Source organism: Vigna angularis, chromosome 3 (assembly GCF_016808095.1).
Source record: "Vigna angularis cultivar LongXiaoDou No.4 chromosome 3, ASM1680809v1, whole genome shotgun sequence".
Lineage (NCBI taxonomy): Eukaryota > Viridiplantae > Streptophyta > Magnoliopsida > Fabales > Fabaceae > Vigna > Vigna angularis.
In genome coordinates this window covers 7,820,338-7,833,638 of record NC_068972.1, presented here as the reverse complement: position 1 = coordinate 7,833,638, position 13,301 = coordinate 7,820,338, and the positions used below count along the sequence as shown (strand labels likewise).

Sequence of the window (13,301 nt, the reverse complement as noted above, 5' to 3'; positions counted from 1 at the left end):
TTACATTTTTTGAGATGTATCACTTGCCAGTAAAAGAAAGACAATCACAGCCTTTGCTTGAGGTGGAATGGCCAAGAAAAAAAACACTTCTGAGAGTGGAAGTCTAATTTGGGTGGAGTAAAAGGAATTAAGAACAGCTAAGTGTGTGTGTTGGACTGAATTCATCTTCAATTTTCTAAATGAGCCTACAAATAGTAAAAAAGTATTAAATGCACTGATAAATATTACATTGAAAGTCACGTCTCATATTATACTTGTTTATTTGGTGAAGAGACACATGGGAGAAGAGATGGTAATTCATTGTGTTGTGATTACGATTTTGATAGAACCCCCTAATAAAGATAACATGTCAGTAGAGAAAAAATGTGCAATGCCTCTGATAAAAAGAGAATATTCTAACTATTTGCCTAGTATTTATCATCCTTATACAAACTAGTATTTTCCATGATAATGCAAATTTGCCTTTGATTTTGCTTCATTTTGTTGGTATCTATCAACTGGTATTGGAGCACTCAATCTAAAGAGTTGGAATTTTCTCTAGATGCCCAACAATGGAGTTTGAAGTTGAGGGTTTGGAGCATAGTATGGAGGAGTTGATTGAGGAGAGTCTTTTCTAGACTAATAAGCTTAAGTGGACATTACAAGAGGTGCAAACTCATGCTCGCAAGCATTCTTGTTGACAATGAACATTGATGAGAAATGACAAGGAAGAAGACGATAATGGTCGCACTGATTGGTCTTGTGTTCCCAATGCAAAAGACGGGAGGGGAGTATGATACAAGAAGAAGGAAAATGGAGGTTTTGATATTGAAAAGGTGATCATGCTTATGGTTGGATCATTTGGGTGAGAAATACGTTAAGTTAGGCTTAGAGAGGTTGAAAAGCTTGATGTGCTAGTGATTCCACTATAGGTCTCGACTTTGAGTTGGTATCAATGGTGGGAAGAGCAAACCACATTTCTTAATGGGGAAGGTGTTTAAGTGTGTTGATATGATGATTTCAACCGAGGTTGGTTCAATTGGGTTCAGTATTAAGCATCAAACAAAATGGAATAGTGGGAGAAATTTGAACTACTGATAGAGCCATTGAAGAGGGATGAACAAAGAGTGCTAGAGTATTTTTCTTAATGGGTTAAAAGAAGAAATGATAACATGGGTAAATTCAAGAGTACCTAACTCTCTCCTTAGTCTTAACTAATTTTAGACATCAATTGTTTCTTATTCCGATTTCTAACTGTGGAGCAAGTGTTATTACAATGATGGTGGCTTGTGGTTTTGGTATGACATGATAAGATTTTGGTATGGTAAGTATGATGACAACTAGACAAGGGAGTAGAAGGGTCTAATGACTTGGACAACTACTATCAAAGAAACGAGGAGAAATGGAAAAACTTATTAGTATGGGTAAAATGTAATTACAAAATAACAATATATGCATACGTAAAATGCTTATACAATTCGGTTTGGATTGGATTGTTTTACAAAAAGGAATTTAAAACTATCCAAAGTGAAAAAGAATTTGATTCACATTTGTTTGGTTATCAACTTTTTGGTTCCATTACTGTGGTTTTGATTGGATTGGATCAATGATGAACATGACGATAGGGGATTGTTCGAAGATGACTATTTAGAGGAAAATGAAGTTTAGTGAAGTTATAGGGATTTTATTAATAATGCACATTGTAGTCAGAAAGGCATAATCTTTAAACCTTATAGGTATGGGAGCATGAATCTACATGGTAGACCCCAAACCAATCACATCTTTGTGTTTGAAATCAACTATGCCATTCTTGACAGTGGTATGAGGCAAATCGAGAATGTGTAGCCAAACTTTTTTTTAGCATATGAGTTGCTTTTAAGCTAAAGTTTGAAAAAAGGCCTTTAAATTGTTAAGCTAAAGTTGTATACATATTTTTCATTTTTTTCTTAAGTTAAAAGATGTTTGCATTTGCAAAACTTTGTTTTAAGTTAATATATTTTTAAGATAATTTGAGTTACAATGAACTCCCTAGTCATCTTTGAAGTTGAGAATCACTTTATTCCCATGCACAACTAATGCCTTGCCATTGCATAATTCCCCAATAACAACAACCTTCTATGAGTAACATCACTCATTTCCTCCACAGTATCATGCTTGTCAGCTTCGCCATCATCCTCTATTCTTCACGAACTCCTTGATTCAATTTCTTCATCCTCATTCACAACTCCTCCCTCCCTTTTCAGGCTCTTGTGTCTCCTTTGTCCAATCATCCCTCTTTGTGTAATATCTCCTCTCCTTGGTTCCTATTCCTCTATCCCTCTCCTTTCTGCCTCGGGTTCTGCTACATCGACGACTTTGCTTTCAACCCCAACAGTAGCTGATATGATGCAATGGTGAGTCCAAAGGGCTTCATTCTGAGGTCCTTCTGGATGAGCTTGACACACATGAAATTGCATCAATCATGGTGGTTGTAGTTGTTCTCTTTGAATAGGTGAGATGTGGCTTTGTGAGGGTTAGTGGCAAGGGAGATGTTGACAATGATGGAGCGGCCATAGTAGATGTGTTTGTTGAGGGCACACAAGGATCTTGGTGGAGCAAATTAGGGCCTTTAACATGGGCTTTGTTGTAGTTGAGTGTCTTTAGTTATTTTCAAATCTTTCATTTGTGTATCTCGTCTCTCAACAATTACATACCACTCGTAAAGGATGAAATGGGTGCCAATCGAGATATAAGCTTGTTGACAGCCTTTCCTAATTGTTAATTGAAATATATGGATTGAGCTGAAAATCATATTTCATAACTATGAAAAGGAAGGCATTTGACTCATGGTCATTATGGATTTCCTGTATTGGAATATAGCATAACTAAGTTCAGGGGTACATGATTTCATTTATCTTCTCAGTAGTGTAAATTATGTATGGTTATAGTTTCTCTTCCTTTATCTTGGTAGAATCAAACAGCTTCCCATAGTATAATGTATTGAATCATTTTGTTATGTTTGCATTGAGCATCTTTGCTTTTTAGTCCATGACTTTGCTGTATGTTAACAGGTGCAGTGGTGTTATGGGTAAATATGCTGCAGGAGAACTCAAACCTCCATCAACTGGTATGATAAATTTTGATAATTTATTACAGAATGATTTTCTTTCTTTAAATTCCACAATAATATGTGAACAAATTCATATATAAAAAAGGAGTCATTTCTTTAAAAAGTAAAGTTTGGTTAAGTTGTATGTTTATTTTTAGTTTTTTGTAGCACTTAAAATCTACTTCAGTACTTTTAATCATAGATTGAGTTTATGTTTACACTATATGCTAGTTAGCTTTATGCACGAAATTAGGATTTGCCTTTTCCGTGCAATCTTGTTCATTCCTCTCACCTCCTCTCTTATTTATAACTCCTCTCTTCCATCCCTATCACTACCCTTTGTTATCAGTTAGTCCAAATATGACATGAAGATATTATTGGGCATTTAAGTTTATTAGTTAGTGTAATTAAATTAGATAGTTAATCTTATTCTATCTTCAAATAAGTTTAGCATTATTTTCCATCTTAAGACTTTAAGAGGATTTTTCTGTTCAGTCTTATCAATCATAATGTACTCTGGTCTGTGATTTTATAATGGTGATTTTCAGTTTTAAGTTTTGAAAATTTCAAAAGTTAAACCCAGTTTTTGTTGAGTTTTCAGATTCAGTTTTCTAGGTTTAGTATTTGATAAATTCTTGCTAATTAAAAATGAGTCAACTACTGCAATTTACCTTGTCCCACCGGAAACTCTGCCAATATAAAATAAAAAAAACATTGAAACATAAAAATAGTCATAAGTGAGAAAAATAACTAAAAAATGAAAACTTTGAAAAAAAATAAATTGACAAAATAAATATTAAGCATAGAAACTATAAAAAAATTGGTAAATATAAGTCACACAAGCCATCCAATATAACTGTTTGCTGTGTTGACAGTCTTGCTAACATTGGGACTGAAAATAGATTAGACTTTACCTGGTTTGATTTTTTACTTTGTATCATTAGTTTAGATTTTTTTTGTACCAGGTGTCAACTCTCAGACTTTAGATTTCTATAGCTTTTTTGGCAGGGTTGTTGTTTTCTTTTACATGACTTCAGTTTGGTCTTCCATATTTTTTGTATCTGTTTTTCCTTTCTCTTTTATACATCTTTCCATATAATGGTCAGCAGTGAAAGTAACAAAGATGGTGGTGATAGTGGTAGTAATGATGCCATGACAACAATAAGGAAATAAACAAAGATAATGATAATATGATTTTCTTAAAACTAAACTAAATTTACAAATTGTTTTTTCTTGGTTTTGAAAATGTATGTAAAAGTGTTTTGAAATTGGGTAAAAAACTATTTCAACTGGACTTTTACTGAATGCATTTTGTTTGAAAATCTTGCAACTACTATGAGCAATGGCTAAATTAACTGGATTTTGATAATCTTGCCATGCACCTCATGTTTTTTAAAGAAGCATACCCTTACAAGGCATCCAAAAATGAGGTAAGTGATAGAAAGTTCTATGCAGGGAAGAGATGGTATAAGGCACTGCAACATTTAAGATTGAAAATGTACAAATTACTAATTAAAAAGTCGGAGGAACAAGGTCAGTGAAAACCTCTTTTGGAGAGTTTCATGTGAAAAAAGAAATCTCAGTTTAAATCTTGACCTTGGGTTTGGATAGAGAATTTCATAATTTCTAAGACATTTGAATACATTCGATTTGAATTTATCCCATTTCAAATTGTTTCATTTTCAAATGTCTTGTCTGGATAAGATAATTCAAATTTACTGAATTTTAATTTTTTGATTTGGAAAAAGTATTTCATTTGCCATCAAATACAAGGAATTATTTAAACATCAAACAATTGTTAGTATTTCAAAAATATCAATATGAATTATTTCTTTTTAGTTGATCTTGGTTGGTATTATTTTTCAATGAATGTTAATCAAGGTTTTTTAATTGGCCAATATTGTTTACAACTAATATCAACCACAATTATTTAGTTTGCATTGATTGAGGTTATTTTTACTACATTTCTGAAAACAATAAAGTTATTGTGTACGGAAAGTTTCCCTAGTCAACATTAGGAAAAAAATCCTAACAAACTTTTGACAGAGAATAACATTGGTGGCAATGATAAAAAAGTAATCATTGTAGACATCCCGAAGAATTAGTCACAACAGGCACCAATAAAAAACAATGCAGTTCACAACTGTAAAAAATAGTTTTCCAAAAATTGGCTAAGAAATATTGACTCGAGTGAAAAGATTAGTAGCAACAAAAGATAATCCTATCATAAGAACATAAATATAAAAATAAGTCTTGTCAACTTCAATAAGAAAACCCTAGTTGACATCAACCAAAAAGTTGTCCTCTCAACAATGTCTTTGTTTGAGCCAAACTGACAATGTCCTTACCAAAATCAAGATAAAAAGAATATATGAAAGTAAGAGACTGCTGGGAATAATCTAAGTGTGAGTCAGAGTCCTCCATATTGAGTAAAAATGACAGTTAAACACTATATAAGAAAAAAAACTCATGAATCTAATGTCTTGATGTTTTGGGTTAAAAGTGATGTCAATCCCTTATGTCTGGGTTGGGTTGATGTTACATATATAATCTTTCCTTAATTACTATGAAGCTCAGATATGGCTACCCCGCTTTGGAAGCATTTCTGATGTGGCTATTCAAATTTTTTAATATTTTGTTACTATTTTATTGTTATAGTATATTATTCTACATGTTTCGGTGGCCATAATCTAATTTAGTTCTGATTTTTTTAAAGCCAAGTCTAACTAAGTATAAAAATTCAAAATCTGAAAGTGTATAAATTTAATTAAGAGGTATGAAAATATCTAAACAATTTGGTAAGTAATTATTTAGTACTAATTGATTAAATTTTTTAATATCTTAAGTATATCAATAAAACTCAAATTGACTTAAACCTTTGCAACAACAACAACACAACATAGCAACACTACAACCACAATAGTGAATGTATAAGTAAAGGTCACTTTTCACTTAAGGGCTAATATACCATATGAAAGGGACTCATCCTTGAGGAAAGATTGTTGAGAATAATCTAAGTGTGAGTCTAAGTTTCACATTGAGTAGAAATGACAAAGTTAAATGCCATATAAGAAAAAAGGTCAATAAACGAATGCCTTAAGGTTTTGGGTTAAAAGTGGTATCAATCTCTTATGTGGATTTGACTAAAGTCACGTATATATAGTTCCTCTCTAATGAATACCCTATGAAAAAACCCATCAAAGACATGAATTTGAAATTCTTACTTTTAAGGTGGAATTTGTAATTTTCTTCTTTTCAGTAAATCCAATTACTATCATATAAAAAAAAATATAGAATTTTGATTTCTTTTGAAATTTCTTACCCTAACAACACATTTTTTGTAAAGCATTTTAAATTCTTTTACACTCTTAAATTTTTCTATCCAAACACACTATTAGTGTTTGTGTTTTTGAGCACTTAGTCATTCTATTTATCTGTTGAAATCATAGAATGGCCAACTGAAATTCGAATGCTTAATGTTGAAGAATTTTACAAATGCCAAAGCTATTGCATCGTGTTAGCTATATAATAATAGAACACCAATGAGGAAATATAATAATAGAGTACAATGTAGAAATCATGAAGCTTAGTTTTTATGTATCAAAGTTAACTTTTTATGTTCTTATTTTTATTTGTGATCTTGGTATATTTGTGTGTTTTTTCTTTCTTTCTTTCTTTGTGCACTTATTGATTATATTTAATGATCATCGTTACCACAAGTTTTCTGGTGTGATTGATATCCTCGATGCACACTGGTAGGAGACTAGAAATTAATTTTGTTTGTCAAACAACTATGTGAAAAGTGAAGTTTTATTAAAAAGGGTTATCACTTATATATTGTCACTAATGTTTATGTTTTTAATATGACAAGGAGATGACTTTTTTCTTTTATCTTTTAGCTTCTCGTGGTTCTGGGAAGCATCCTCAACTTGTGCCGTCAACTCCACGATGGGCTGTTGCCAATGGTGCCGGTGTAATATTAAGTGTTTGTGATGATGAAGTTGCTCGCAATGAAACTGCTACTTTAACAGCTGCTGCTGTTCCTGCACTTTTGCTTCCTCCTCCAACAACTGCTCTGGACGAGCATCTAGTTGCTGGATTACCTGCTTTGGAACCATATGCTCGGTTATTTCATAGGTTATTTTTAACTTAAATATCTTTCTTGATTTTAGTTGTTCATAAGTTCATATGTCTGAAAATATATATATGCACCTAACATTTGCAGATATTATGCAATTGCTACTCCAAGTGCTACACAAAGACTTCTTCTTGGACTCCTAGAAGCACCTCCATCATGGGCCCCAGATGCACTTGATGCTGCTGTGCAGCTTGTGGAGCTTCTTCGAGCTGCTGAAGATTATGCATCTGGCATAAGGGTAAGTATAATCCTGATAGACAGAGAATAACTGCAATGTTGACTTTAATAAAACATACATTTTTACTTCTATGATTTTCATATAGTATTTCAGTTATGCAACTTAATTCAAAACCCAATTTATATTGAAGAGTTAACATATGGCTTGACTCAGGTAGTGTGCTAGGTCATTTACATTATTGAATATTTGGTTTTTCACTAGATTTTCTTTCACGTTTTATATATTTTAATAGTTGGTGAATCTGCTAGTTTTCTTAAATTTGTCACCTGTATGGTTTTGTTTCTTGCTATGTTAAACTAGTGGATGTTATAAGCTATTCTATCATTTCAGTGAAAATTGGAAGTGTGCATAAGTTGCTAGACTTTTAGGTTTGGAAAAAAAGAGTTAAACTACCATTCCTAAAACTAGTTACTCTACTCTATATTTTGTGTTCCTTGGACCACCAGTTGTTTCCATGTTATAGGTGAGAAGTATCCAGTGGTTTTGTTGTTGATTAATCTTCACCAGGAAACTTGTTTTAGTGGATTCGTCCTTTCCACCATGAGTAGGTTAAATCAAATACTTAGCTGCAAGTTTTTTTATTCAGTGACATTTTGAATAACTCATTTGCTTTAATTCATTTTAAATTGAAATAACCTTATTTTAAAGTTAGGGGAATTGCACTTACTTCTGCTTATATCTTTGTAAATGAGGTACACAATCCCTATAGCATAAATATACACTTACATTCTTTATAATTTTATCTAATAACTAGCATGTTGGCCAAAATTTAAGCAAAATAAATTATGCAGATTAAAAATTTAAGTTTTAAAATGTACAAATTGAAGGATTTTATTGTTATACATTAACAATGTAAAAAAATTTGTACTGTTATCCAATTATAAATTATCATATGATTAAACATCGCTAATTTTGTAATAATTAATTTAAATTGGTGATTATAAATGAACTGACATGGAACTTAACCGACAATATATAAAAAAAATTAAATCATTTACTGTAATTAGTATCACTTTATTACAATTAAATAATTTAAGTTACTATGATTAAATAAAATAAAGGAAGTATGTGTTACTTTATTAAAACACAGAAAAGTGAGTGTCCATTTAAAAACTATTGTGTGAGTGAGTGTTATTTAAGAAAACCTCAGGGGAGGTGAGTGTAATTTCCCCTAAAAGTGATATTTGGTTTAACATATATTTGGTTTAACATATATTTAACATATAACTAAGTTTTTTTTTTATTTAATTATTATAAGATTTATATGCAGTTTTTAACTTTATATAAATGTATGTGCAGAAGGGACAGTATCTTTATTTTAAATATTTTAATCTCTTATAAGAATTGAAAGTTCAAGGTCACAGATTGACTTTTTAGTCATGGTCATCATCACCCATTACTATGTTACCCACATAGTCAACCAAAAATGTAAATCAATTAGGGAAACATCTATAGAATAAACATTGGTCAGGTTCACTTTGGATCATGTCATATTATGGACAAAACTTTCAAATCCCCCAAACCAAGCTGGAAGGGGGGTTTTAAGTCCATATTGAACCTTGTAAAGATGGCATATGTATCCACAACATTCCCCTTTAGTAACAAAACAAGGTGGTTGCTCCACATACTTTTCTGCATATCTCCATGAAGGAAGACCTTCTTAATGTCTAATTGATAAAACAACTAGTTTGCATAGCTGCCAAAAAAAAGAGATGGACAAAGATTATTTTAACCGTAGAAGAGAAATAATCTAGGCTAACACTTGGGTTTAGCATTTAGCTACCAGTTGAGCATTCAGTCTATCAATACTTCCATTTGGACCAACTTTGACAACGTAAATCCAATGACTCCAACGATGAACTTTGCAAGAAGACAAGAACGTTTATCTATGTTTGATTAGATTCTAATTTTGTCATTTCATCAATCATAGTGTGTTGCCATTCTGATGAGAAAGGGCTTCGTGTAGGGACTTAGGAATGATGATGACAGAAATAGCATAGACAAAGGTATAGTGTGTAGCATAATAGTGCAACATAGAGTATCAATTCTATATGTGTATTGTAGTGGGATTACTTGCTACAGGATAACATCCTATTGTGCATTTTGATAATTTCGTCTGAAGAAACTCAGATTTAAAACCAATTGACTGATGTGTTTTCCTTTTTTTATGTTAATGAAGCTTCCTAGAAATTGGATGCATTTGCATTTCTTGCGTGCAATAGGGACTGCAATGTCCATGAGAGCTGGTATAGCTGCTGATGCTGCAGCTGCTCTGCTTTTCCGTATACTTTCACAGCCCGCATTACTTTTTCCTCCTCTTAGACAAGTTGATGGAGTTGAAGTTCAACATGAACCTTTGGGTGGATATATTTCTTCCTACAAGAAGCAGGTTGTGTTCATCTTTATCAGTTAGCATTTTTTAACGTGATTCTAGTTTTGTACAGTTATGCATGTAGGTTCTTTCTGTACACTTATGATCCAAAACCTTTGTTATTGATCAGATAGAAGTTCCTGCGGCTGAAGCCTCTATTGAAGCTACTGCCCAAGGCATTGCATCAATGCTTTGTGCCCATGGTCCAGAGGTTGAATGGAGAATTTGCACCATTTGGGAAGCTGCTTATGGCCTGATTCCTACAAGTTCCTCAGCTGTTGATCTTCCAGAAATTATAGTTGCAACCCCACTTCAACCTCCCATACTGTCATGGAATTTGTACATACCCCTACTTAAGGTCCTGGAATACCTTCCTCGTGGAAGCCCATCAGAGGCATGTCTTATGAAAATATTTGCTGCTACAGTAGAAGCCATTCTTCAAAGGACATTTCCACCTGAGTCCACTAGAGAACAAAGCAGAAAGTCAAAATACCTGTCTATCCTTGGCTCTGCCTCTAAAAACCTTGCTGTGGCAGAACTTCGTACTATGGTTCATTCCCTTTTCTTAGAATCATGTGCGTCTGTAGAGCTTGCTTCACGACTACTTTTTGTTGTCTTAACTGTCTGCGTTAGTCATGAAGCTCAATTCAGTGGAAGCAAGAGGCCAAGAGGTGAAGATAACTATCCAGCTGAGGAAATCATTGAGGACTTACAAACATCTGAAAACCAGAAAGAATCAAAAAGTAGGAAAATGAAGAAGCAAGGTCCTGTAGCAGCGTTTGATTCTTATGTTCTGGCTGCTGTTTGTGCTCTTGCCTGTGAGCTTCAGTTGTTCCCTTTGATTTCACGGGGGAACAATCATTTAGTTTCCAACAATATTCAAGATATAGCCAAGCCTGTTAGACTGAATGGATCTTCCCATATTAGACAGAATGGATCTTCACATATTAGACAAAATGGATCTTCACATATTAGACAAAATGGATCTTCCCATGAGTTGCGAAATGGCTTAGATTCTGCAGTACGTCATACTCACAGAATTTTAGCAATTTTAGAGGCACTATTTTCATTGAAGCCATCTTCTGTCGGCACTCCTTGGAGTTACAGCTCAAATGAGATTGTTGCAGCAGCTATGGTTGCTGCACATGTTTCTGAATTGTTTAGGAGGTCCAAAGCTTGCATGCATGCTTTGTCTGTTTTAATTCGTTGCAAGTGGGACAAGGAAATTCACTCCAGGGCATCATCATTGTATAATCTCATAGACATTCACAGCAAAGCTGTTGCGTCTATAGTGAACAAGGCAGAACCTTTAGAAGCAACCTTAATTCATGCACCTATTTGGAGGGACTCCCTTGTTTGTCGTGGTAGTAAAAGGCAGAATCAATGTGAAAGTAGCTGCTTTGACCCTCGGCAAACATCCATTGTACCTTCAGCAGATTCATTCCCATCAAAACCTAACCATACTTCTGAGAAAACCACTTGTTCAAATGAAGCATCAGGGTGTACCTTTGGTAAAGGTGTCTCTGGTTTTCCACTGGATGCATCTGATCTAGCCAACTTCCTCACAATGGACAGGCATATAGGATTGAATTGCAATGCGCAAATTTTTCTGAGATCCATGCTGGCAGAGAAGCAAGAATTGTGTTTCTCTGTTGTTTCACTTTTATGGCACAAGTTGATTGCCTCTCCAGAGACTCAACCTTGTGCAGAAAGCACGTCTGCCCAACAGGGATGGAGACAGGTACAAGTACAAATGTTATACTGCAGCAACTTTATCATCTTTTCTTTTTGAATATTCTCTTTTCTTCCAATGGTTGAATTGTGCATGTTTTTAACCTATAGTTGAATTTGAGAAGAAAAATTCTTTGATGGAACGACCTAATTCTTGTTAATCATAGAAGTTGGGTTCTCAAAAGCCAGAACTGCAGTTTGAGGATAAATAAGTGTATCTTGTACACACAAGAAACATGGGAAAGACTGCTAAAATTATGTAACAGATACATTTGAAGAAATTTCTGATCTGAACTTTTAGAAAGCCGAGAAAGCAACTTCCATAAAGATTAGCTTTGAAAATTATTTATCTTGAAAAAAACCTGAATAGTTGTTCTCATCAAAGGCAGATTAGTTTATCAATTAAAAACCGCTATGCTACATTAAGTTGGATGAAGTGTCATACCAAGACAATAGATGAGATATACTGGGTGTAACTTCTGAATTTCAAATGAAACTATAATAGTATGTGCCAACTGGTGAGATGTATCGAAGAATTCACATTTTAGTTTTTTGTTTAAATACGACAAAGTGGTAAAGGTTGACAAAGTTGCCCTATTGAGTTAGAGGATAAGATAAGAGTTATAAATGTGTGCAATGTAATTGTGTGGATCCAAATACCTCTTTTATATCCCTGTTTCTACTGAAAAAGGTTGGTAATTGACTATTGTGGATTTAATGTTATGTAGGTTGTTGACGCCTTATGCAATGTTGTATCAGCCTCACCAACGAAAGCAGCTACGGCCGTCGTTCTTCAGGTCCAAAATTTCGTCTTATCATGAAGGATTTCATAAATGACCTTGGCTGCTAACTTGGACTCAACAGTTACTATTTTTTTTTTCCAAAAATGTCATTTTTTAAGCAGATTTCCAAATTTTAGGAATTATATTATTTCTAATATCTATGAGAATTGGCTTTTACATTTACTGGCTAGAAATTTCTATAGCTGATACTGAAATTTCATCTATCCAATGTTTATTTGTTATAGATTTCTTTTATAAATAATTATTGTTATTATTTCCTGCATTTTACTTGTTTAGTCACTTTCTTGGACTTGATTACTTGTCAGGCGGAGAGGGAATTGCAGCCCTGGATTGCCAAGGATGATGATTTAGGTCAGAAGATGTGGAGAATCAATCAGCGGATTGTAAAATTGATTGTAGAACTTATGAGGAATCATGAGAGTGCGGAATCATTGGTAATTGTGGCAAGTTCATCAGATTTACTACTGCGAGCCACAGATGGGATGCTGGTTGATGGAGAAGCTTGTACTTTACCACAGCTGGAGGTAGTGTGTTTACATTATTTAGTTAACTTAATTCTCAGTCTTAAAATCAGAAAACCGGCTCATTTCTAACTTCCATATTAGTGTTTCTACTTTAAAATTTACATGCATTATATAGTATTTATGGGCATTTAATTCTTACTTATTGTATTTACCCTAAAACTTTTAAGTTGTTTAGGAAAGGATCCATTGATGGATAGGATGTAGTTATCATTACGAGAATACCTGATAGAAAATAACTTGTATTAGCAGTTAGTTCAATGTTAAACTTCATTGATGATAGTTGTTTATAAAAAAAATTGATGGAAGTAATGTGTTAGGAGTAAAAATAAGAAAGGGCTGAGCATGTAATTAGGCAATGTTTTGTTATTTGCTTTTTGTGGAGGAACACTACTCTTTGTATGAGACTTTTGTCTCCGTGTTCCATTCGAA

At 33.4% G+C, this 13,301-nt stretch overlaps 1 protein-coding gene across 2 annotated transcripts in view; it reads left to right on the top strand.

Moving 5' to 3' along the window:
• Positions 1–13,301, top strand: part of LOC108325893 (protein GIGANTEA) — a 28,420-nt gene that overhangs the window by 7,235 nt on the left and 7,884 nt on the right. For both annotated transcript variants that reach the window (XM_017559021.2, XM_017559020.2), the window contains exons 7-13: positions 3,030–3,085; positions 6,967–7,204; positions 7,293–7,443; positions 9,623–9,832; positions 9,945–11,555; positions 12,274–12,342; positions 12,654–12,872. In XM_017559021.2, coding sequence (XP_017414510.2) covers positions 3,030–3,085; positions 6,967–7,204; positions 7,293–7,443; positions 9,623–9,832; positions 9,945–11,555; positions 12,274–12,342; positions 12,654–12,872 — 2,554 coding nt within the window. The remainder of the gene's footprint in view (positions 1–3,029; positions 3,086–6,966; positions 7,205–7,292; positions 7,444–9,622; positions 9,833–9,944; positions 11,556–12,273; positions 12,343–12,653; positions 12,873–13,301) is intronic.